Source organism: Cordyceps fumosorosea, assembly GCF_001636725.1.
Source record: "Cordyceps fumosorosea ARSEF 2679 chromosome Unknown scaffold_18, whole genome shotgun sequence".
Taxonomy (NCBI): Eukaryota; Fungi; Ascomycota; class Sordariomycetes; order Hypocreales; family Cordycipitaceae; genus Cordyceps; species Cordyceps fumosorosea.
In genome coordinates, this window is record NW_017387318.1 from 375,709 (window position 1) to 401,346 (window position 25,638).

At 54.0% G+C, this 25,638-nt stretch overlaps 6 protein-coding genes across 6 annotated transcripts; 4 read left to right on the forward strand and 2 right to left on the reverse strand.

Annotated features, from left to right (window-relative positions):
* Positions 1–4,487: 4,487 nt before the first annotated feature.
* Positions 4,488–5,927, forward strand: ISF_06796 (geranylgeranyl pyrophosphate synthetase; the record flags this gene model as incomplete). The annotated part of the gene is made up of 1 exon (XM_018850400.1): positions 4,488–5,927. The coding sequence occupies one exon, from the start codon at positions 4,488–4,490 to the stop codon at positions 5,925–5,927; it is 1,440 nt and encodes a 479-aa protein (XP_018702440.1).
* A 182-nt stretch (positions 5,928–6,109) lies between these two features.
* ISF_06797 (Integral peroxisomal membrane peroxin) lies at positions 6,110–7,614 on the reverse strand (the record flags this gene model as incomplete). Its single annotated transcript, XM_018850401.1, has 2 exons — positions 6,110–7,418; positions 7,481–7,614. The coding sequence occupies 2 exons, from the start codon at positions 7,612–7,614 to the stop codon at positions 6,110–6,112; spliced, it is 1,443 nt and encodes a 480-aa protein (XP_018702441.1).
* An 809-nt stretch (positions 7,615–8,423) lies between these two features.
* Positions 8,424–9,752, forward strand: ISF_06798 (GLEYA adhesin domain protein; the record flags this gene model as incomplete). The annotated part of the gene is made up of 1 exon (XM_018850402.1): positions 8,424–9,752. One exon carries the CDS (start codon positions 8,424–8,426, stop codon positions 9,750–9,752), a length of 1,329 nt encoding a protein of 442 aa, XP_018702442.1.
* Positions 9,753–12,395: 2,643 nt separating this feature from the next.
* On the forward strand, positions 12,396–16,475 carry ISF_06799 (Protein kinase-like domain protein; the record flags this gene model as incomplete). Its single annotated transcript, XM_018850403.1, has 2 exons — positions 12,396–15,344; positions 15,396–16,475. The coding sequence occupies 2 exons, from the start codon at positions 12,396–12,398 to the stop codon at positions 16,473–16,475; spliced, it is 4,029 nt and encodes a 1,342-aa protein (XP_018702443.1).
* Positions 16,476–21,492: 5,017 nt separating this feature from the next.
* On the forward strand, positions 21,493–21,726 carry ISF_06800 (hypothetical protein; the record flags this gene model as incomplete). Its single annotated transcript, XM_018850404.1, has 1 exon — positions 21,493–21,726. The coding sequence occupies one exon, from the start codon at positions 21,493–21,495 to the stop codon at positions 21,724–21,726; it is 234 nt and encodes a 77-aa protein (XP_018702444.1).
* A 1,536-nt stretch (positions 21,727–23,262) lies between these two features.
* Positions 23,263–24,236, reverse strand: ISF_06801 (hypothetical protein; the record flags this gene model as incomplete). The annotated part of the gene is made up of 3 exons (XM_018850405.1): positions 23,263–23,809; positions 23,963–23,996; positions 24,047–24,236. The coding sequence occupies 3 exons, from the start codon at positions 24,234–24,236 to the stop codon at positions 23,263–23,265; spliced, it is 771 nt and encodes a 256-aa protein (XP_018702445.1).
* Positions 24,237–25,638: the final 1,402 nt, after the last annotated feature.

Genomic DNA, 25,638 nt, shown 5'->3' on the forward strand with positions numbered 1-25,638 from the left:
CTGGGGTGCATGAAGTGCATTCCCTGCTCCATGTTGCCCCAGCAACCAACCCCATGGCTGCGCTGTGACAGGGAGTTGTCCCCTGCAATGATCTGAATATTACTGCTCAACAATAAGAAAAGCAAGGGCCTCTCCGCACGATTCCTCAAGCTTTCGTGTTTTGAAATTCACCTCTTGAATGCCATGCAACGCAATACTTGCTCCGACGTTGGCTAAGCACAAGCCTCAGCACCATCGGCTTGGGCTAACATTTGGCAAACCAGATCTGCAGAATTCTCGTGATGGAATTGTTCTCTTTTTTGTCAGTGCATTAATTAATTAATGCCATCTACCCCTGTCCGTACCCCAGTCGGTCAACACCGTGATATCGTACAAATTCTCCGCGATGCTACTTGGGCTCATTGCAAGAAGCCTGCGCTACTAAACAGGACGGAATACATCTTTGAAATTGTGACGGAGGGGGTCATGACGCTGCGATTCTTTCCTGTCCCCAGGCAGGATGTTACTTTGTGCAACCACCGTCTGATATGCATCATGCAGAAGCCGAGTCTGCTGTATCACAGTTGCTGTATGACACGCAACAACAGTATGTGAGAGCAGGGATTTCTCCGTCTTGTCTTTTTCAATGATCGACGCGCCGGACACTCCATTTAAAGCGCTCTGGATAGGCAAAACTGCCCTCTCGAGGCCCTTCATCAATTACAAATGACGTCGGTTCATCTTGCGCTCCTAGTAGCTAGTGTCCTCAGCACCTTCGCCGCGGGTGACCCGGTCCCCGGCCCAGTCGCGCCGGTGCCGAGCAGGCTGGCTGCCCGCGCGCCGTACCTCCTCTGCAACACTCACGACCGCAATGTATGGGACCAGCTCTGCATCAACAGCCAGAAGACAAACGGTTGCTGGTGCGGCGGCGATAGAACCTACTACTGCAACCCGCCGTATGTCTACGAGAGTTGTAACCGGTGCGGCTGTAGCCCGGGTTAAGTGAGTTGTTGCCGTTTTTTACAAAGAACAAAGCAATACTGACTCTTTTTCTCCTCAGGGACGGAAACATAGAACAAAAGTATCGAGATTGAAGGCGAAGGCCGCGGAAAAGGGTAGTCCGAGATCCGTTTGCGCGCGACTAGGTGGCAGGCACAAATAGTTACCTTCCAGAAGTAAACCATTTATCGTTGTAGGATAGTCCATTAAAATCGCGCTGATATTCTTTCTTATCGTTCTTTAACTACCACTTATTAGTGGTAGGTTGATGATCCCGTCCTACACATGCCCGCACCCTGTTGAACACTGCGGGCGGGCGCATGTATGGCATGTTACGGATAAATAAATACTCTTTCGGACCTCTTTTACTATTTGCATTACGTGAGAGGACCGACCCACTACCAGGCAACCGTCAAAGAGTCCAACGCACATATCTCTGAATTGCCAAACCACAAGAAAGCACATCAAGACCCCGCTGGCTCTCAAGCACCGTCTCGATATGGCTGAATATGCAGTCGACGACGAGATTGCGGCATTCTTTGCCAAGACCACCGCAACGAGAGAAGAATGCGAGGCGAAATGCTGAGCCATAACGCACAGCCACAAGTTTGCTCCCGTGCCCGTGCAGGGGGTGTGCAGCTACACTGTGTACGGCGGCGATAACTGGAATACGTTATCCAGTGCCGTCTAAAGTCGCTGGCACTCAAAACAGAAACATCGGATCTGGCCGCCAAAGTACACGGCTCGTTGGTACAGACAGTGTCATTTCACGGCGAGTTAGGAACTGAGCAGGATGGGCGCGAACCCCTGCTGGTGCACCTAATGACGCGCATGCAAGGCATCACACAGCTGGACTTTGTGCTCGCTCGCGGTATTCCTCAAACTGCGCAGGAATTCTACCCGTTTCGTCGAAATTTCTTCTCAAGCGTTGCAAGGTAGGTGGCCATGAGTCTCGTAAAGCCTAGATACTAACTTCACCCAGTTTCTTCACAGTCATGGCTCGCTCCGCAGCAAGCTTCTGCAGAATATCGCAACGGGCTAGAAAAGAGCTATCGACGAGACTTGAGCCTTCTTTTGGACGGCCTTCCAGAGAGATTTCGCCCATACGTACACACTTGCCCAGCCTCAGTCAGTGGCATAATGTCTTTGCCTATGGCTCTCCTCCACAAAGATTTTGGTGCCTGCAATCTGCTCGTGGACCTGAATCATGCTGCTTGAAAGGTGTTATAGACTGGGCCGAGGCGGTTATTAGCCCTTTTGGCCTGAAATTGCACTCTCTTCAGGCATTCACGGGTTCAATGCACCTCCGTAATGGCTGGTCCAGATTCCCTGACTACGACGCTTTGGAAGACACGTTTTGGTCGTCCTTCAGCGGAGAGGTTGGTTGTATATCGTCTGAGACATTGGTGAATATTAAAAGAGCCCGAATGCTTGGCCTTTTTTTGTCGCGCGGCTTCACAAGCCGCCTTGCTAACGAGACTGAGCCTGTGCCGCTGGAGGACGATAACCATGGTCGATACAACATGATGTACCTCGATGGATACTTGATCAATCCAACCACCAAGATCGATGGAGTGGATTATTGTTTAACAATTAAAGATCCATCTTCGCCTATTGTAATTTCTTAGTACTCGTAGTTATTAAGGTGCAAATTTGCAGCAGTGGCGAGACAGCCTACTTTTGGAGAGCTACATAGCTTGTAAGGCGGCTAGGTAAGTAGCTCTCCAGCTCTCCCACGCACGCCACGCATCAAGCTTACACTCATTTGGCTGAAATTGTAGACACGATCTGTCAGGTAGGATTGCCAATTCACTGTCCGAAATTTTCTGTCACATGTATCAAGCGGCTGGTGTTTGTGACACCCCACGATACTCCAATCCTCGGGTCTGATACGGAAAAGGCAATGGGTGGTGGCTGGCATTGCATCAAACCATGATCGTAGCAGCGAAGGAAAACGAGTTTCTAGGCAGAGGCTTCTTGGCTCATAAGCAGCCACCGGGGGTGGTTTGTCAGCCAGCTGAAGAATTATTGCAGCTCAGGAAGGTTTCTCGAGGTATAAAGAGCTCGCCGTATTCTCAAGATTGGTCTAGAACATACAGGATATATAAAACCTCAGTCACAGCCCATTCTCAGAAATGTCGGCATCCAAAGCTGTACAAGATGAAGCGAGCGGCTGGCTATGCAAGTTAAAACCGACGACTGGGACCTCTCCTTTACACGGCGCCTAATACAAAACATGCAGATTATTCTCGGGCTCGCGGTTACCGGAGCACTTGCGTCACCCTTGATCCAAGATGGGAGCATCCTGGAGAGAGAAAGCTCTGAGGTGGAAGAGGTAGACGTCATGAGAAACCCCTTGTGTGAAGGCGGAGACTTCCAAGCCTGCTACAAGTCTCTCTTGGCGAAATGCAGACGGAGATGCGACCATGGACCCGGCACCGATGTGGAGAAAGTCTCATGCCGTCAGAGGTGCAAGCCATCGTCTGCCGCGTTTTGCGGCAAGTTCTGCAGTAAGTAAAGGATAACAGGCTTGTGGCAGCGGCAGTGGATGAGTGGTTGCCGCTATTGTTCATGAGGTTGCAAAAACCGGCCGCTGAACGAGGTCGCGACCCTGAAGCTCTAGTCCGGGATAACTTCAGAAACATAGTGAAATGACCTATATGTATGTATACTTAAAGTCCCAGTAGACGTAAAAAAGTCTTGCAGGTGAACACCAGGCAACTGGCCTGGCAAGATCTGGCTTGAGGTGCGGCAATTCCGGCGCTCGGTGCCCAGAAGACTGCTACAGCGATACACTAGGACCCCTAAGAACCCCTAAAATCCCCTAAAAGCTGTTACAGCGTGCTGAAAGGCGCCCTACCTAAGATTTAACCTCATGGCGCCTTGACCTACTGCATCTTAGCGCCGTCTAACCGCCACTAGCGAGGTCCTTCACATGATTGATTTGTCTCGGATGAAGCTCATGTGGGATTTCTACAAACCTCCTTTTATTCTCCAGGCAAACTCTGTCATCACACCCGAGACCTTCTCAACCGCTGCTCAGCCGCTCAGTATCGCCTGCATGGTACCGAGCCTCTCACCCTCTTACCTGTCTCATCTCGTTCCCCTCCATTCTTAACGACCAAAAGGGGATCTGCCCCTCTTGCGACCCTTGCCTGCCTCTCTCCAATCCCCATCGGTCAGCTCAACAGATTGCTCAACAGGCACTTTTCTCGCCAAGGAAGCCGATCGAACCACTAGCTCTCCGCCTTGCCGTCCAGAAACACGTCATCGCCTAGGTCAGCCGTTTCCACGGCGGGCGTTAGTGGTCCGAAAACTGGCTGCCTGTTTGCATCTTCACCAAGACCTGTGGAACCCGTGCGCCAAAGAGCATCGACAGCGCCATTGCTCGTTCCCTTGGCTTTTCCTCTACTCCGGAAACAAACATTTTTTTCTTGTTTCATCTATCTTGCGTCAAACAACAGTCGCATCTGCTTCAAAGCCCCCTCTTAAAACTCCCGAGGCATAAAATGGGTCCATCCAAGGCTGCAGCTGTGGAATGCTCCAACGCCACTCACTCCACACATACAACGACGACGACGACGACGACAGCATCGCTACGCCATCGCACATCTTCCAACCCCCTCTCACTGCCCTCGGCGATTCCACCTCGCACCTCTAGTAACGCCGGCTCAAGGGCATCGCTTATGAACGGACAGCAGCAGCAGCAGCAGCAGCAGCAGCGGAAGTCGCCGCCAGCGCCAACGCAGCCGCCAGCTGAAATAGTCGGCTTCGTCCCCGTGACACCGGCCATCTTCTCATCCCGGGCAGGTGGCGGCAACCTCCCCGCAAGCCACCATCGCCGGCCCTCGCCGCTCAGCGGCAGCGCCTCCTCGCCATCCCTCAAGTCTCCCGCCCAGCACAGCACCGCCAGCACCGCCAGCACCACCTCCTCCCCCTCCGCCATCATGCAGCACCAGCTGTCGCCCATCACGCCCGACGACCCGTCGCGCTATGCCACCGAGGACCTGCACTTCACGCCGCAGCGCTCGTGGACCTCCGACAAGGAGCGCATCGTGCGCGGGCCGTTCGACTACGCGCTCAGCCACCCGGGCAAGGACATTCGCTCGCAGCTCATCGCCGCCTTTGACGAGTGGCTGTGCGTGCCGCCCGCCAGCCTGGCCGTCATCACGCGCGTCGTCGGCATGCTGCACGAGGCGTCGCTGCTCGTCGACGACGTCCAGGACAGCTCCGAGCTGCGCCGCGGCTTCCCCGTTGCGCACCACATCTTTGGCGTCGCGCAGACCATCAACGCCGCCAACTACGTCTACTTTGCCGCGCTGCAGGAGCTGCTCGCGCTTGGAAACGGCAAGGCCCTGCTCGCCACGTTCGCGGAGGAGCTGGTCAACCTGCACCGCGGCCAGGGCATGGACCTGTTTTGGCGCGACTCGCTGACGTGCCCGTCCGAGGACGACTACCTCGAGATGGTCGGCAACAAGACGGGCGGCCTCTTCCGCCTCGGCATCAAGCTCATGCAGGCCGAGTCGCCGCTCGACCCGCCGCTCAACTGCGTGCCGCTGGCCAACCTGATCGGGCTCATCTTCCAGATCCGCGACGACTACATCAACCTCAAGTCGGACGAGTACTCGCAGCACAAGGGCATGTGCGAGGACCTCACCGAGGGCAAGTTCTCCTTCCCCGTGATACACAGCATCCGTGCCCGCCCGGACGACCTCCAGCTCGTCAACATCCTCCGCCAGAAGACGGCCGACGTACAGGTCAAGCGCTACGCCGTGGCGTACATGGAGGGCACCGGCAGCTTCGAGTACACAAAGGGGGTGCTCGCGACGCTGATTGAGCGCGCGAGGAAGCTGACGATGGAGCTCGACGCCGGCCGCGGCAAGCAGGGCGGCATCCTGGCCATTCTGGACAAGATGACTCTGGGGGACTCAACAGCGAAGACTTCGTAGCTGTGCCTTGTCCATGCGTAGCGGGCAGCGAGCATAAGCAGATCGATGACATATAGCAGGCATTTACAGAACATCTATACCGAGACATTTTTAACCTTTACAGAATGATCAAAACTTGTACTCTAAAAATTATCTATCATCATGAATCATTGCTGTTACTGTATTGATACACGCTGCAAGCCTCAAGAATACTCCACCAGGCTGGTCTTGCGCTTCACCAGCCGCACCCAGCGCCGCCGGCGCCACTCGCCCTTGAGCCCCGCGCCGTCTTCGCCCTCCTCCCAGCTGGTGGTGCGGGAGACGTTCTTGGCGGCCTCGGTGTCCGGGTTCTCCACGACGCGGGAGCGACGCAGCGCGTCGTCGGCCGCCTCGTCGTACATGTCGTAGACCCAGCGCTCGCCCTCGGTCTCGACCTCGACGCCCGTGATGATGCGCTCCTCCACCCACTCGCGGCTCCAGAGGTCGAGCGCCCACTTCTTCTCGCTCCACTCCCAGCCGTCCGGCGCCGCAACGTCCTCGAAGAAGCGCGTGCCGCCGGGGCGGTCGCCCGCGATGCGCGGCGCGGACAGCGGGTCGTACGGCGACGGGCAGAACACCCACGGCTCCCACTCGCCGGAGCCGGTCTTGCGCTGGAGCTCGAAGATCTCGACCTCGCGCGTCTCCGGCGCCGAGTCGAGGATGATGTCCGCGGCGACCCAGCCGTCGGCGAAGGTGCGGGCCTTGTCGCCGCCCTCGAGCGCCTCGGCGGCGACCTTGTCCATGCCGGCGGCGGCGAGGTCGCCAAACTTGCCGGCTTTCAGGTCGGCGAGGAACTGCACGACGTAGGGGTTGGCGGCGCAGACGTGGGCCCAGCCGCCGGCGAGGAAGACGAAGCGCCAGGGGACGAGGTGTGCGGTGGTGGTGGCCACGAGGATGGCTCCGACGGCGGAGAGGAAGACGGCCGACGACAGCGCCTCGTCGCTAAAGTTGGTCAGCGGCAGGACCTTTTCGACCACCAGGTCGTGCGCGGTGACGAAGCCGCCCATCTGGTTCTGCAGGCGGCGCATGTTCTTGACGAAGTCGCGGCTGAGCTCGCGGACCGGCGCGACGGTGACCGGGGGCGCGAGCGGCGGCCCCGCGGCCGAGTAGCCGACGCCCTGGTCGCTGGAGAGGGTACCGCGCGGGGGGGCGGGGTGGCGGGCGAGGAAGGACGGCACGAGCACGGCGAGGACGAGCAGCGCGGGCGGCAGGGCGACGACGAGGTGCGGGTCGAGGCAGAGCAGGGTGTAGACGGCGAGGAGGGCGAGGGTCTGCGAGGGGCGCTGCCACTCGAGCAGCGACTCGGTCAGGTCCTGCAGCTGGAAGAGCACGCCGGCGCGCGCGTTGAAGCGCCGGAAGTTGTAGGACATGAGGCCGAGGCTGAACTCGGGCGCGCGGTGGGCGTTGGCGACGTCCTCGTCGAGCGTGAAGCTGACCTCGCCGTCCTCGGCGGGCATGACCTGCGCGAGGAGTCTAGGAGGTGGAAAGTTAGCGGGTGGTGATGGCGATGGCTCTTGGGAGGCGGGGAGACGGACCTTTCGACGAGGCGGTCTTGGATGTTGGCTCGTTCGCGCAGGGCGGCTAGCCCGCCAAACAGGCCGTATCGTTGTGTGGGCGTCGCATTATCGGTGGCGGCGGACACCGAATCGTCTTTTGGAGTATCGGCCATGATTTGCGCATCTCAAGTCGAGGTATGGTTGCGCATGGCTGTGGCTGTGGCTGTTGGAGGATGGAGGTTGATCAAGGTTTGGGTGGAAGGGGACATGTGACGTTATGCCGACATGCCGAGGCGGGAAGATTGGCGTTTGGTCCGCTGAAGGTCACCCCAGAGACGGTGGGGTAGGGCGAGCATTGTGCCGGCGCCGTCCGGCGATTAGACGAGATCATCACCATAATTTGAAAAAGCAAGTATTTATACGGGGGTCAAAAAGCGAATAATTTTGTTTCTTTTTCTCTATCCGTTGTCTAAGACATTGTTTTGATATGTCTTTACCTTTTAACGGTCAGCCTCGTCTGTGGTGGGTGTCGCATTGCAGTGTTTGGTTTTACAGCTACACCAACTATAAAGGTGTACCAACGTCCATCGACGCCCAACGACTCGCGTCTCTACTCAATGAGGAACGAACATTAATACATTACCTGATAATATTATCAATCAATTTTAAGCTCAGCCAATTGCAAGGTGATGGCCTTCTACGGCAGCCCCTTCAGCTGTGTCTTACCTCTGCAGCAGCATCACGACAATGCATAAAGGCTGAGGCCTAGATGTCGGGATTGCACAAAAAGTCTATATTTTGCATGCAAGTTTCGGAACAATCACATTGAGAAAATTACAACTTAAAAAGCAATGGATTTGCACCCTACATATACACTCAGCCGTAAAAAAAAAATTTTTTTGGCAACCGAGTATAAAGCCATCATGAGCCCTCCCAGTCACACAGCCTTGTTAGTTACTGCCCAGCTTTCATCTCTGACAAAATGGCACTCATCAGTCTTGTCAAAACTCTCACATTTGCAGTGCTGTTCCAGCACGTTGCTGCACTAGATGTACATCTAGGTCTTGATCTCGATCTCAGTGGCGGAGGTCATGGAGAGCATAAGCCCCCTGCTATCACCACCATCACTATACCCTACCTTGGAGGCCACAAGACTACGACTGTCATCACCCATTGTGGAATCACAACGGTTGTTGTTGAGACTCCGTTGATAACTGCCACTTGCAGCTGGACGACGTCAACCAAGCCCCCAACCACAACCTCCAGCACCTCTAAGTCTACCTCTCACCCTACCACCACCATCCATACCACCACTTCTGTTCCTCCTACCACCTCGACTTCAGAGAGTACTACATCAACTCGGACCATCACCACCACATCTAAGCCTACTACTACCTCTCGTCCTCCTATCACTTCTACTTCGGAGAGCACCACATCAACTCAGCCTACCACCACATCTAAGCCAACTACTACATCTCTTCCTGCTACCACTTCTACTTCGGAGAGCACCACATCAACTCAGCCTACCACCACATCTAATCCAACTACTACATCTCTTCCTGCTACCACTTCTACTTCGGAGTGCACCACATCAACTCAGCCTACCACCACCACTACCACCACTCATGTCCCAGCACCAACACCCGGCGGTCCATGCCCGCTCATCAAGCCCGGCTGCCCCGCCTCCGGCCTCAACATCGACTACTACTCCAACCCCTTCGCCGGCTATAGCCGCCAGGGCAGCCTCCCCTGGTCCTACTACATCACGCAGCGCCTGCGTCCCCTCGCCTCCGCCCTCACCAACATTGTCTTCTTCCCGCAGGACGCCGGCCCGCCCGCCACCTTCCCCCTAGTGTACCCGAGCCCCGCGGTCCCCAACGCGGCCTACGCCATCGGCTGGACCAAGCAGACCAACGGCGGCATCGTCGTCGACGCCAACAACTTCACCCTCGTCTACACGGGCTTCTACCACGCTCCCGAGACGGGCCGCTACTCGCTCTGCACGACGTCGGACAACGAGAACGACGTCTTCTTCGGCCACGGCAGCGCTTTCAGCTGCGTCGACGGCGCGACGGACCCGGGGGCGCGTCCACTGGTAGTGGCGACGTGGGAGGGCGACGGCAACAGGCCCAGGTGCGCGGAGGTGAACATGGTGCGCGGCGAGTGGTACCCGCTGCGCAGCGTCATGGGCAACTGGGCGGGCCCATCGGCGGTTGAGCTGACCATCAAGACGCCGAGTGAGACGGTTGAGCAGCGCAAGCATGATTTCTCGGGGAAGGCGTATCCCCATCATTGCGGTCTTTTCATCTAGGGAAGGTTTATTTGTATCGTGGAAATACAGGCGCTTGAAAGTGTGCGCATCTCACGGCTTGCAGGTATCTCGGTAGCCATGAATCTAAAACCTTGCTGGATACTATCCTCGCTCTTTGGGATCTCCAAGTGCAGAGATGATTGCGCGAAGAGAATGTGCTGGGGTTTCGTTGTTCGTGCCTCCCGGGTAAGCTACCTATTGCTAAATGACGCGGCATGAGGGCCACCAATCGCAGGTAAAATGCGGTAAAAATCATGTTAAAGTGCTTGTTTTCGGAGTTAACCATTTCAAGAGATAGGTACGGGTACCTTGAAATAGATATGTGGTAAGTGGTGATCTTTTGTAGCTTTCGTGATAATACAACGCAAGTTTTGCGTTCTGAGGTAGGCCATAATAAGTTTCCGCCAGTACGTCCCTGGGGAGGAATCGCACTTGTTGCCAAGTGAACGGAAAGACGCAGCAATAGCGCAGGATTACTTAAAAAAAGTCGACTTCAGTTAGTCCACGTAGCTCACTGTCTTTCTTGTGCAAGACAATGTGGATCTTGCCGCTACACCTGGGGGGGCAGTTAACAATGACTGCATCATGGATCGGGGCCAGGGCCACTGACTAGTTCAACGAAGGTTTTCTTCTTGTTGCCTCGGAGTTTGAAGTTGAAAGGGGTCAATAAAAATGTCGTCAATTTTACGCATAGGGTAGTCATACATATTGGCTTGATAAAAACTATAGCATCAATTCTTGGAAGTTGCTTCTCCTTGATGCCACGTAGTTGTATATCCTGCTGGGGAATAAAAGGGTCTCCTCCCCCCTGCCAAGCCGGTGCCTTCATGATCCATGATCATCGACAAAAGCCCAATCATTCGGCCTTTGAATGATCTACTCTGTACGGCAATGTACGTAGGGCGGGTGCCCCTGACTTGGGCTCGTTTCCCGGGCTTGTTTGATTGGTTGGCGCGCCACATTTGGGAAGCAAGATGACAGCGGCGCGCAGGCACTTTGTTTTGTTATTATTATGATTGTTATCATAATATACTTCTGGGTCTGATAATTGGCCCAATCTGCCTTGGACTTTTCCGTTGAATTGGTACCACTCTGAATAGGTCGATGAGACGTCCAACAGGCAATGGTACCTGGTGTTCGCAGCAAAATTGGAGACAGATGGAGTACCCAGATATCTTGCGCTGTCGGCTTTATTAGTGTTGGCTTCCTACCTACATACATAGTTAACTAACTACTGAGTAGCTAGCGGCGCAATCTAGGTACAGAGGTATCTGGAGATGGTCAGGGACCAGGGGAGCGCCTCTGCCGGTATTGGGCTCAGACCCTGACAATTTGGAAATATTGTGTATGACAACAGTTATGACGACCCTTCTTTAATGCATTTTGTAAAACGCGTCCTCTCCCTCTTGAACCATCGTACTGAAATCGGGAACAATGTGGTTGGCCAGCGGCTTACCTAAGGAGGGTAGGCACAGGTACTAGTACCCAGGGTCTATGCCGCCTCGCGCCGGGCCGTGGGTGTCGGAAAAGTGCCCCGCCAAGTAGTGGTACTTGCTATCATCAGTGACTTGTCGCGTACTTGCCTAGTTGTTCAAATAGTGGCTAATTGTAAAATACTCGTACTCAAGGCTTGCAGTTGTAGAAAGACAAACCTTCATTCATAAACAATGATAGGGACAAGGCTGGCCAAGGACAACCCCCGCCGAGTCCCTGACCGCCTGGCGGGTGCTGGGTCAGCCCGCTAGCGCATGCTGCAGCACTCATGCAAGTGACCAGTTAACAGCCAAGCACCACGGGCAAGGGGCAGTTGACCATGTCGCGTTGCCATGCAAAAGTGTTAATTAGGAAAATAGAGATGGAAAAATTATCAGCATGACCTTGAATTTATTTTCAATTCACGCACCCAGCCATTTCTTTTTTCAACTGTACACTCCTCCCCTGTTAGTGGTCCGTTGCTGCTAAAAGTGCTCCGGTCACCGTCCCAGCGCCCCCCCTCCAGTGGGTCTCAACCTCCGCATCCCTCATCTCGAAAAAACAACCAAGAGCTTGCTTGCCTTGCAACGCTTCTCGCTCTCTCCTATCTTTTTCCTCCCCAACACCAGCCTCCAACCTCGCTTCCTCCTCGATTCCCGCCCAGAGACGGGCTCCCGACCGCTCCCTGTCCGCTGCTGCCGACATTCCTTTTTTTCGGGACCCCTCCCTTGTTCCACCGCCTCGCACTTCGCGTACGGACTCACACCTCCTATCCTGTCTCCTTGCCTTTTTTGCACGCCCACAAGACCCCATCAGCTTCGGGATGAGGTAGCCTTTCGAATGCACTCAGCTCCTCGATCGGACTGAGGAACCCCTCGACGTTGGCCGACGTTGGCTGGCCCCGAGCACCAATTCGCCATCAAACGTCTCTTCCCCCCTAACTTCCCCTAGACGTTACTGTCGACTCTATGACCTTGAGAGGAAGTCGGACAGCTGGGTCGCGAGGGGCGGAATCCTCTCCAACCAGACTGTACGCCATCACACAACCAATCGCTCTTCCCCTGTGTCCCTCTAGCTAACGGAACTGCCTCTAGTCCCCAGTCCGCTTCCAATCTTTCCTTGTCCAACTCCGCCATAGGCACTGACAACAACGCCGTGTCAAACGCACCAATGCTCAGCACTTCGGCCAGCCACTCGCACTTTTCGTTCAACCGAAATGGCGATGCTGCACACCAGTCTTCAAACTCCTACGACTTTCTTCCCTCCGTCAGCTTCGACGACCTCCACTCCAGCATTCAATCCTCGTCCTCCGATTTCAAACTCGCACAGTTTCCCTCGCCCACCGGAACTGGGAGCATCCTAGATTCCAAAGGCAAGGTCGTCGCCAAGCCGTCAGACAAGATGAGCTCGGTGCACGCTGCCAACGCAAGCAATCGAGCCTACATTCCCTCATCGGCATCGGCCACGACGATAACAACGCGCCCTGCACGCTCGAGCTCTATAATAGGCAAACCAAGTACCTCCACTCGACAGCCTAGCACGTCGTCTATTGCTTCCTCATGGTCCGCCTCTGGAGATGGCCTCACAGCGCCTGCCCCAGTCCGCCCCCGTCGCCAGAGCCAGTACCCGCCCGTATCCAACGTCACGGCAGCGGCCAAGCCCCCGCGAAAGTCGATGGGCCCTGGAATCTTGGTTGATTCAGACACGTATTCGAGTGCTCAGCGTCGCCGGCCCAGCATCATCTCTGATCGTGGTGGCTCCGATTCAACCAGGGCTTCGATCGATGGCTCAGACGCAACGAGGCCTTTCAACGCGTCTCGAGCTGCCAAGGCCAAATCTGTGCAGCCTCCCCCGCGTGTCGCCCAGCCGGGCCTCAGTGCCTACGGTGTAGAGTCGAATCGTCTTTCGCTGGCTGCTCGCTCACCACGTCTCAACGCCAACAATCGCGCTGGTCTCAACACGTCCTCGGCTGCCAACAAAAGAGCCTCCATGATGCCCGGTACAGGTCATTCAGCGCACGCAAGTGGCCTTGGGGCGAGGACTATCAGTCCAACTGACACGCGTCGTATGAAGCGAATGTCCATGATGCCTCCGCCGCCCCAGCCATTGAACCACGCCGGCAACATACAGCCCCCACCTCCGGTATCGATGGACAATAGATCAGCCTCTAGGTCTCCTTCCCTCAATCCGAGAAAACCGTCACTCACGCCTTCGTCCGCTCGTACAACCCCCGATCATAGTCGAAAATCCCATACCTCTGGCCTCTCCGTTGGCTCTACTGGCAGCTTCACCTTTGGTCATCAAACATCAGCAAATGCAACGCAGGCACGCGGGCAACCGCAGGCTTCGGGCTCACGGCTACCGGCACCCAAAACCGGTCACAGCTCCCATACCAGCTCCAGCCAGAATGAGGAAGATGAGGATGTCCCTCCCGTACCAGCTATTCCTAAGGTATACGAATCACCCAAAGATAACGCGCCTGCTGGCCCATACTTCCTCGATAAGAAGCGCTCTGCTCTCAGTTCTGTGGAAACTTTGAGTATTCACAGCAACTCAACCGGCAGCATTTCGCTACCTGCTCCGCCCGAGCCTGCAAAGCCCAAGCGTCGTCCAAGTGCTAGAAAGAGCACAATGGCCACATCTGGCAAAGAAGAGAAGCAGACTGGTCAATCGAGGAGGCATCTACAGCCATTAACTCTGCCACCTCTGAATCTCGCTCCGTTGAGTATCCCGACCGCCGCAAAAGTAGCCGCCCTGCAAGATCAGCCTGCCAAAGAGCCTCGGTCTAGTCCGCCGCCAACTCGACACGTCCCCAAGACGCCGACTACTCCCATGACTGCCTCCAAGAGCTCTTTTTTCCAGAACCGATACGATGATTCAATGGAATTGCCCGCGCTGAGGAGTAGTAGCACTGTGCATCACAGCCACCGAAAGAATAGATCTCCTCCCGATGCAGGCTCGTCTGATTCGTCATCCATCATTATTCAGGAGCCCAATAGCAAATACAGCATTTCGCCTTACCTCTCCTCATCGCTTCCCCGAGGTGGCTTCAGCTTCAGCGGCCACAAGCGATCTAAGGCCAGTGGTGATTATTCCACAGTCACCGGCAATCTTACCGAGGGCCAGAACTCCAAGAAGCCGGGCGCCAGATCGATTGATACGACCAAATATACGCCAAAGTCCCCTGGACCAGCGCCGACTCCTGATGAGCCCCCTACGCCTTCGTCCATAAGCTCACTTCGACGCAAACTGAGTCTGTCGTGGAAACGCAGCGCCTCCAAGAATCATGGGGATGTACATGATACCGGCGACAAGTCCTCAACCGAGGTAGTCCCCCGCTTGCCCAAGTCAACCACAGTAAACAACTTGTATAATGCCAAAACGCGAAGCCCCACGATATCGGCTGCTACGAGTACGACTAATGAGCAACGAACCCGGAAGAGCTCTGCGCAAAGCCTGACAATGCTGCCTCACTCCAAAAGTGAATCGTGGGGCAATCGCAAAGATTCTGACGACTACTCCCACATGAAGCCCATCAGCCGAATTGTGCACTCTACCCACAAGTCCCTGAAACCAAAGAGCTCATCGACGACTTTGCGACAGACGGGTGCGTACAGCGCAAACGAACTTGACAAAGACGATCTGGCAGCCAACGAGGAGATGCGCAAGATGGGCTCTCGACGCAAGGAGACAGATATTGCCGCCCGAACTCTAGATGCACTCAAGAGAAGGGCAACCCCGAAGGAGCGTGTCGGCCCCCAGGAAGCTATTCGCATTGCTATGCTCAACATTTACGAACGAGGCGAGATTATTGACTATAGCGATGTTTACTTTTGTGGTACGCAAAGTGCTCGCAAAGTGGTGGGCGATTTGCAGTCAGGTTCCCCCAATTTTGGCTATGACGATGAACGTGGCGACTACACCATTGTTGCTGGCGATCACCTAGCGTATCGCTACGAGATTGTGGACGTCCTTGGAAAGGGTAGTTTTGGACAGGTACTTCGATGCATTGACCACAAGCTCGGAAAGCTGGTTGCTATCAAGATTATTCGCAACAAGAAGCGCTTCCACCAGCAAGCCTTGGTGGAAGTTAATATTCTTCAGAAGCTTCGCGAATGGGTATGATTCCCGGTTCTCTCTACCCTGGCTTTTGACTGACTAGTATAACAGGACCCTCATGATAAACATAGTATGGTCAGCTTTACACAGAGCTTTTACTTTCGTGGACACCTTTGCATCTCGACCGAGCTGCTTGATATGAATCTTTACGAATTTATCAAGGCGCACTCCTTCCGCGGGTTTTCGCTCAAGATTATTCGACGATTCACGAAGCAGATTCTCAGCTCACTGATTCTGCTCAAACAGCGCAAGATTATTCACTGCGACTTGAAGCCAGAGAACATTCTGCTGAAGCACCCTTTGCATTCGGAGCTCAAGGTCATCGACTTTGGCTCCAGCTGCTTCGAGAACGAAAAAGTTTATACCTACATCCAGTCTCGCTTCTACCGATCCCCGGAGGTTATTCTAGGAATGACGTATGGTCTGCCGATCGACATGTGGAGTGTTGGCTGCATTCTCGCAGAGCTCTTTACTGGTGTGCCTATTTTCCCCGGCGAGAACGAGCAGGAGCAGCTTGCTTGCATCATGGAGGTTTTTGGTCCACCTGAGAAGCATCTGATTGAGAAGAGTACTCGCAAGAAGCTCTTCTTTGACTCGATGGGCAAGCCTCGTTTGACGGTTTCTTCCAAGGGTCGAAGACGACGACCGTCTTCCAAGACGTTGCAGCAGGCGATCAAGTGCGACGATGAAGCCTTTGTCGACTTTTTGGCTCGCTGCCTACGATGGGACCCCGACCGCCGCTTAAAACCCGAGGATGCAGTTCATCATGAGTTCATTACAGGTCAAAAGATGCCGCCTGCTCCTCGCATGCCAACAAGAGAGTCGTCCCCAGTCAAACGTAACAACACCATCACCATGTCGAGGCCCCTACCAGATCCCCCAAAGACGCTTGGCATGATGCGCACTGTGCCGAGTCCGATCAAAGGCGCGGTTGCTTTGAACGCGGCATCGAGACGAGCCTCTGGAGCGACTGGTGCCACGGCCGCAAGCCTTAGTCGACGGACCAGCGCAGGACCAGGCAGCGTGACATCTTCTTCTAGTGGACTGCCCAGGATTACGGCTCGCTCAACTAGTGGGAAGCCCGACTTGGCGGCCGCAGGTGCCTCAGCGGCGATGAATCGGCGAGCCTAGAAGGCCAACCGTCGGTCTGAGGCTTGAACCGTGTATTTAATGTTTTTGCATGAAAGAGGATAGACAGGGCGACCATATTTCTTTGATGATGATGAAGTCATTGTGTATTTTTTTATTGATTTGGCGGCAAGCATGATTTGCAAAAGAGATTTGCCCATTTATAGCAATGACGTTTGGGATTAGGGCTTGTCGTGTCTTTTTCTAATATTTTATGATGGAAACCGGGTCATATCATGATGGTTGAGAAGGGTCCAATGGAAATGAGGGTCGTTTTTGCCAGGACTGCTTTTGAAGGGGAGGAGCCCAGCCCCATGCGGATACCCAAATCATTAAGCATTCATGGAGGCGGTATAGCTTTCAATTTTTCGACTTTTGTTAATTATATTTTGATGTTGCCTAACGTTCAACTCTGTGTGTTCTGGAACATGACGGTGTAAGAGTACAAAGACATGGACAGCGGTGGTGCTGATAAAGACGAGTCTTGGCCAGTACGAGACGGAAATAATATTTGCCTCTTGTCGATTCATTATTTGAGGCCTCCAGAGGCATGTCGTTTGATCCGTGACTGATCAACCACGTGGCGAGGCGTCAGCGTGTCTCGTAGTCGTCGATGAACCTTTCCTACTGCGGTGCCTTTTTGCATCGTTTCTTTGCTCGGTTGTTTCAGGTGCAACTCCAACATGTGCAAGTCAGATAGACAAAAGAAATGATAGGAGTTCACTACGACAAACGTGGTACACCCAAACGTGGTACATCCAGTTTCTCGGGGACAGCGAGGCGAGGCTGAGGACGAGGCTGACCACACACACCCACACCGAACCCTCACTAAATCTTCTTTGCCATATTCGGTTGGAGGAGGAAAGGTAAAAGCACACCGGGCCGAATTCTTTGCAAATTGGGAACGGATTCGGTAGGGCACGAGGGGCGGGCTGGCTGGGGGAACCCTGCGTCTTGCTGGTATTCCTGTTCCTGCATTCTGGGGCGCCGGGCAGTGAAGGTGACGTTGCAATTCGCATGGCATTGGCAATTTAAAGACGAGCAGTTCGTGGTCATCTGCTAAGTAGGCTGCGTCAAGATAAACTGCTGTATTGGGAGATGATTTTATTTCTACTCTTTTCTTTTTCTTCGTTGACTCACATTTGTTGCTGATTGCCATATTTCTGCTTTTTTTTGTTTCGGTTGAAGACGTCCCTCCATGCGTCATTCTGCAGTCCGTTATCGTGGGTGTGGCTGTGATGGGCGGTGACTGATGTCGTGAGGCGCAGCGAACATAGTCTCCATGCTGTCAAACTGGGTAATTCACGTCAAACTGCGGCCATACACAGTGACTGCCTGCGTCCGTCGAAGATCCAAACCAGCTCGTCAAGACCATAATACATCGTACCGTCTGATTTTCAAACGAGTTGCTCGAGATGGCAGCAGGCCGAACTCTGGCAGCAGAAGCCATCCATCTATCTCACCTTGTCGGTGACTGACCAGCGCGGGTCCCGCCTGGGCGGGCGTCGGGTGGAGAACCGAACACCGGCGAGGCCGGGCTCCAAGGTTGGGGATTTGCGGCCCGTTGAGCCCGCTCAACAGCGCCAAAAACAGAACATGCCGAGAAGCTTGTTTTACCACCTTCCACGGTAGGTATTTCGGCTCTAGTCTACACCCAAGAGGCTGTTGGAGAATCCCTGAGCCAATTCTTAGGGCGGCGAGCTTGGAGGCTCAGTACCAACGCATAAGGAGAGCAGCCTGCTGTAGATTGTTTTCAGTGCCTCGGCGCAATTGACAAACAACAGCTTGTGTAGCGCGGCGCGCTTTGAGGCTGGCGAGTGTAACACTGCACGCTCGTCACCGGCCTTAAGTTGCCCAGCTATTCTCATGGGGCGGTCACTTTTCCCGATGGTTTATCGTCGGCGTCTTGATTCAGGCATCGGCGTGTTTCATGCCGCTGTCATTCTGCCTCAACGCATGCCGCAAAGCAAGTAGAGGCTGAGTCGCTCCAGTACCTTGTCGGACTGCGGTAGCAGCAAGGCGAGGTGCACGTTGCGGCGGCAAATACAACATTTGTACAAAACAAGGAAAAAAACAGCATCGAGGCGTCGCGATGGGCGTACCCGCAGCGTGCTGCGTCGCAAACCTGAACCGGGGCGAACCGACTTACACGCGAGGGCCTAGATGCCCGCGTCTTGGAACCAGAATTGCCCACCGACTCCAGCTGCCAGGCCCGGTGACTCTCTGTGGCTTTCTTGCTTGCGATGATGATGCATGGCCCGGGCTATTATTAGCGAGCCGTTGGCAGGCGGCAACGGCCCGTCCGCATCTCCGACATGTAGCTGCAGAAAATCCACCGGTGAGAAGAACTCGGCTGTTATTTCGTGTTTGGAGTTGTTTGCATGTCTCCAGCTCTGTACAGCTACGGTGGTATGCGAATTAGCGGCGGTTAAGGGGTGCTCCGTGGCCTGGAACCGTCATCGAGTTCTTGCTTCTCAAAGTATGGGGGCTGCATGCAGCCAGTGTAAGCCGCCTTCGCTTAAGAAATTGCGCATTGTCATGCCATCTTCAACCCCATTTGGTCATGACTGTAGCGGCTGGCTTGCTAGTATGTTGATGCCTCGAGAGGGCCATAACCGGCCGGTTTGTCGTGTCATTCTGTCGGCAAGATATTATGCCGCTGATGGCAGCCACGCTTGGTTGGCCGATGCTCGTATGCGCCGCGGGATACGATGTGGCTGTTGTCATGTAGATAGGTATGCTACGTTTGTTCGGTGTTTTGACCCTGCATCTCGACCGGTCGCTGCGGCTGTCGAATTCATCCGAAATCTGCAAGAGCTGCTCGGCCGATGGGTCAGACTAACAGTTTTAGCTTGGAGGCTGGCGGCCATCGGGGCACACGGACCACGATGGTTAATAAAAGTAGGCGGAGCGGCGCACATCTGGTGCGAGGCTGTTGTGGAGATGTAGAGGGCTGTGAGGATATCCTGGGCATCTGCAGAGCATGACGAAAGCTGGTCTCGTGGATATGCCGATGATGAAGAAAACCAACCGGCGGTGATGAGTCAATTCGAGAAAACAAACTGATTGCAGTAGATGCGAGTTTGAAGTACAAGAGGTGATGAAACGGGCCACGGGGACATGACGATGCAAGGTGACGAACAAACGGGCGAGGCTGCCTGGGTGCCTGGCCGGTGTGGGTGGTGGGCGGTGGGATGCCTGGACTGCGATGACTGTTTGCTGCGGGCGAGGGGGCAGCACGTGAACCCACTCATCACTGCCGAGCAAGCGAGGTCGAAAATAATGTCGAATGAGAAGAAGAGAAAAGAGAAGGATCAATGGCGAAAGGGCTGCCTGATGATTGCGGCAGGTTGTCTGCCATTTGGGGTGCAGGGGCTGTCTTGGCTGCAGGGCGACGCTGAAATACAGGGCCATGAAGCGCTGTAGGTAATGAATCTGCAGCTCGCCGTGGTTGCCTGTAACCCGCTAGGATGGATGCACTGTACCGAAGACGGCAACTTGATCGACGTCAATTCCCAAACCCAGCGGGCAGCGGCCAATGAAGTCATCCAGTTCATGGCAGCCTTGCTGTGTGTGCAACTTTGGTATTGTGTTGCTTTGCCGAAAAAAAAGCAGGTACAGGGCAGTGAACCTGGAAGCGTCGAACAACTTACATGTTTCAAAGGCCTAACTAGACGGGTATCAACGTGCAACTCTTTGCCGAACTTGAAGATGATATCCAGGTGAATTACTAGCACTGTCATACCAAATTTCCGAGTAATAGCAATAATCCTGTATTTTCTGCATTGTCCCAATAGATAGTTATCAGCAGCTCTTAACCCCCCCCCTGTCGCGCCTGTCCGCCTGTCCCACACCAATTCAGCCCTGCCGCATATCTGGCCCTTTGGACCCAAAACCGGGTTCGTCAGTTGACGCCCCAGTGGATGACTCTTTCTTTCTTCGCCTACTAACTAACCTAGAAAGCTCCGCCTTCTTGCTTGCTTCCATCAACGCTGCGTTCCCAGGCAGCGAGCGGCTCATTGGCTGCGCCCACTACTCTACGTGGCCGCTTCCTTCTTTCTCTGCTCAATTCCAAGGAAAAGCTGTCGGGAAATATGGGCAGGACAGACACAAATCAATGCCCCAATCTGGCGCCTTGTTGCTTGGCTGCTGCGCTTCGCTCGTCAGTCAGAGTCTTGTTAGTCACTGGTCACGCACACCCCCTCGTCAATAACACCAACACCCTCTTGTTCTCTCCCAGTCTTTCTCTCTCTATACATTTTTAATTCGTACTACCGATTATCAAGAAGTCATAGCTATTACCACCCATGCTATTGCCACCCTTCCGCCCCCCCTCGTCTGCTCAACACATCCTCGCCCATCCCATGTCCACATTCCGCATCTCCCGACTCCATCTTCCCGCCCGTCCCAAGCCCCATGCATCGTAGACTATTTTTACTTTTCTTCTCTCTTCTTCAAGGTGGTCGTGGAAAGGTGGGTATTCGCAGTCCCATCCCCATGCCGCTCTAGGCTGCCAGGTCCCGAGATTATAAGGCTACAAGTCCCTGCCTCTTCCGGGATGGTTCCTCTTCTGCCTATCCGTCCCGCATACTGCAGACACTCAGTCACTCTCTCGTTTCTCTTTTGAAAAGAGACAAAAAGTTTCCTTGGGTTCTTTCTTCTTGTCTCTCTCTTCTCTTTCCTTCTTCTTCTTGATTCTACATTTCCACAACGCGCAGTCTGCCTCCTACCTCTCCATACTTCTGTGACCTCTCAACTTTGTCGTGCCCACGCCTACACAAGATACCCTTTCTGAACATCACGAGACACACGCAGAAAAAAAGCTTAAAAAAAACTTACGACCATTCCTCGATTTGTTGAAGTTGTAACCAAATATACTGCATACAACACACAAATCACTGCTAGACTCCACGGTCTATATCATCGCCCCCGAGTGGCAACCAGGTCCGCGAGACCGTCCGGCCATCCCAGTCCCTAGGCCAGACAACGCCAGCTCCGTTCACATCCACAACTTCCCACCATGTGCTACCAACTCATCGAACTGTACTCGGCCTGCCGCTGCCTCTACTACCAGCACGCCGTCGACCGCTGCCCCTCGTACGGCCGCCGCGGGCACGGAGTCCAACAGCGCACCATCCTCGTCGGCTACGCCTGCGTCGCCCACGCCCCTCGCCAGGCCGCCGCCGCTCACCACCACACCTACTCGGACTCGGGTTACAGCAGCTACCGCTCGACGGCGCGAGGCTACAAGTGAAACGCGCCGTCTTGGGCGGTCGTCGGCTGCGCTCGCGGACCGGGGCGCGCGCGCCTGAACCCGTTTCGGCTCCGCGACTGGATCGTCTTCCTCTACGTCTCGGCGAATCCCTCCCGGCTCTCGGCACAGCTCGCCGCCGCAAGACACGCGACGAATCTACAATGAACTCTCCTCTCAGTTGAAGCCCCCCCCCCCCTTTTTGGGCTGGCTGGGCGCATTTACCACTCATGTTTTATGACGACGAGGTCAGGTCGACGACTTGGCGTCGACAGACTCGAATTGCCTGGATACCCGTTGACGCCAAGCAACTCTTTGTTGCGCTTGTGGAATTATCTTCAAATTTCCTCTGTTTTCTTGAAAGCGTATTTATAACATCGTTTTCGGAGAAGCACGCGACGCTTTGCAACGCATCTCATCTCACTTTACCAGCTCGAGCCCGAGCACACATTTCATTTCACCAAGACGCACCCCTCTCGGAATCAGGATATCATGGGACACGACTTACGGATACACGGTTAGGGAGCATTGATTTTGACGACTTACAGGGATTTTTCTGTCTTTTTTTCCTTTTTTGTTGCAACACTTCGCTGCACTGGCTTGCAGCGTGGTTTGGCTGTGCCAGACGTGGAGGGAGTACCGGATACTCCGTCTTTTACATAGATTCGAGCGAAATACCACTTTTTCCGATCACCCACTGTAATGTCTCTTCTCGCATCATCTAGATAGACAAATACCCTGCGGTTGTCTGCATGACACCCCGAGCGGTACTCAACTAAGGGCGAGGGTCTTTGGCATGTATGACAGTCACGTCTTAGGGAGACTAAACGGCCAGAGAAACTACAGCCAGCCCGGAACAGAGGAGAATGTGACTCAGGCCACCAATGTGGAAGGTGGAGATTGTGCCAGGAAAGTTGCCTAATCGGGCGACCGCTGAAAGTGGGGCAGACCAAGCCACCCGGACCAAGGCTGAGAGCCGCCCGGCTGCCCCGGCTGCCCCGGAGGGTCGACGGATTTGGGGGCCGGGCGAGGACAGAAGGGGACGAGTTTTTTGCCTTACCATAAAAACACCGGGAAAGGCTCCCGGGGTGCTACAGTGGGGGCCGCCCGATGAATTTAGATGGACGATGATCTGTATGGAAGCCAAAAAAGGAAACCGCGAGGCTGTTGGTCGCGCCGACCTTCTTCCGGGGTGCGCCGCTGGGATGCTTACATACGGTGCTTCGGCCGATTCGGCGCTTGTTTCTTCACAGGTCCATGCTAAATGAATTGATAAAATCGGGATAAAAATTGCTAATCTAATCTTGTCTTCAGCCCTGAAAGGCGAGGTACAAGCATAAAAAGAGAAAGAAAGGTAGCTCATGTTAAGTGTCCGCCTCTGTTCATTTCCAACCAATGAAATCCAAGCCAATATTCACCTCGCCATGACAATCCAGTTTGTATCTGGCCCGCTGATTGTCTCATCCGTGAAAGGCAAGCTCTAAGCGCAAATGACAAAGATGACCGTGCATCTCAACAAGCGTCTGCCCCGGTCCTTTCCTAGCCAAGAAAGCCCCAAATTCGGTGAGGCGATCCGGGTCTCATCGAATGTAGGTAATGCTCGAGGTTGTCGAGCGACCAGAGCTGGTGGCCCTGCCAGCACTGCTTTTCGACGCCGTTTGCGTTGAGGAAAAATGCAGGATGCCAGCCCGATGTCGGTACCTCTCGCTCGCCCTTATTGGGCAATTTCCTGACGATGAAACTGTCACCATCCCTCCGCAAGATGGAAACTGGCTGAAGAGTGCCGCCCTTCTCGACCCACATGTTGTCTTCCTCGCCGTTGGCGGCGCTGATGACCTGCTTCGTTGACAACCCCTTGTAAGCGTGCGCCCACTTGAGCATCCCAAAAATCTCCTGGTGGTCATTCTTCAAATCCTTATATAGGCTGCTGTAATCGCCGGGCGTGTTGTTGTGGGAAGAGCGTGGGAGTAGCGATATCCACACGTTCCTCCTATCAGCGCAGACCCCCTTGAAAGCGAACCCCCAGAGTCGTGCGTACTGCCCTTTGACAGTCAACATCCATGCCGCCTTGTAGTCATCGCCAGCCCTAGAAAGAAGCGTTTTAGCGGTTGCGCGCGCGCTTGTCGAGATCCTGGCAATTCTCGCCGTCCTTCGCCGCCGCCCAGAACAGACGCAGTTTGGATTCGCGATTAGTTAGGCTGAGAGTTTGTAAAGCTTTCTCCAGATTATCCAGGCTCACGGGCTGCTGTTCATCCAGGTGCTGCTGGAAGGTGCTGCTGGAAGAGGTGCTCCCAAACCGTTTTCGTGCTTTGGTGGTTGAAACGCTCGATCAAGTGAAATGTCGGGGCATCCTCGGGCCTGGATTGGGGGACGTAGCCGCCGAAGAAATCCCGAAATCCTTCTTCTCTGGTATCAATATAGATGTGATTAACGTCTTCCGTAGGCTTCTCATCGATGCCGAAGTCTGCGATATTGATAACTTTCTTTGAAGATTTGGAGAGGAATTCGGTCATCTTGAGTAAGTAGGTGGTGTGCTTTCGATTTTGATAACAGAGATGTTGAAATTTTGTGGCTATGATGAGGGGAAGGAGAGGCGTGGACTTGTAGATGAAGAGGGAGCGCGGCTTATATACTTGAGAGATCTTAGGGCACACATGAGTTCAGACAAGGCAAAAAGTGTGGCAAGTACAAGACAAGTACAGCTGACCAGTATAAAATAATAAAATAGATATGAAACAATACCTAGATAAAGCACAAAGCTGTTGAGTAACATCACAAACAAATGAAGCCAAGGCATAGAGCATGAGGGTCGTCGAGCTTGCCACAGAAGAAAAATAGCACAAACAAGCAGAAAAAAGGAGGTGGATTAAACATAGAAAAGTAAGGTTAACTATTAAAAGAAATTTCCAAAAATAAGGAATGAAGAGTCACACTGTATGCAAACGACGGGAGGCTATTGCGGCTATCAGCATCTTCTCCGATGCTGACTCCATTACACCACTGGCTGCGCAAACATTTCTGTCAGCTTGGATCAGCTAAAAATAGTTATGCAGCTTCAATACTAATCAGCTATTTCTAGCCCTACAAATTAGTAATCTAATTGTCTTCAGCGCTACAGGCATAAAATAAAAGAGTCAAAAGTACAGCTCTCACCAAGAAATAGGTGTCTGTTCTGTCATTCCTGCCTAACGAATTCAAGTCAATATTCCACCTTGTTCTCATCGGTTTGCATCAGCGTCGATAATTTTCCCAACTATGAAGGCAAGGCGCGAGTGTAAAAGAGTTCTATGCACAAACTAGGTCGAGCCCTCGCCATTAGTTTGAGCTGCATCAACTATTCTAAGCTGGGCTGTCTTTTCATTAGTCCAACATTCAGCTCGGCCTTGCATTTTGTGCCATGAAAGCTGCTCGTTGTCCAGTCTCCCCCCCTCCCTAATCAGCGTCGCCTCATCAATAAAGTCAACGACATGGCCGCTACCTTTCGCACATTGTTGGGTCTCTCTCGAGATGCACATCCAAACCGGAGTTTGAGTATGCACAACTTCTTCCATGCCAAATCGGCACTCTCCGACTGCCCTCTGACTCCTATCCTCGTAGTATAGCAGAATCCCTCGGTATATGCGCGATTTCGCCTCACAAAACACGTCCACTGCAATGACATTCTCGAGGGGTGCACAGGAATGATACCCGTTAATCAGCCGTGGAGGAAACTGTCTACGCCTCGCGCCGGACTTTTCATTTTCGCGGCGTGCGGATAAGGTGCAGCCACCTCGATGCCGTCACCAGGGATGCAGAGCATGTCTGAGGTGTCCTGCACACTGTAGAGCAGTAGCGGCCGGCCGCTCGTGGGAACGACTAGTTCCTCCACCACATTAGATCTCGTTCTGCCCACGGATATCCGGCCTTGCTGTTTCA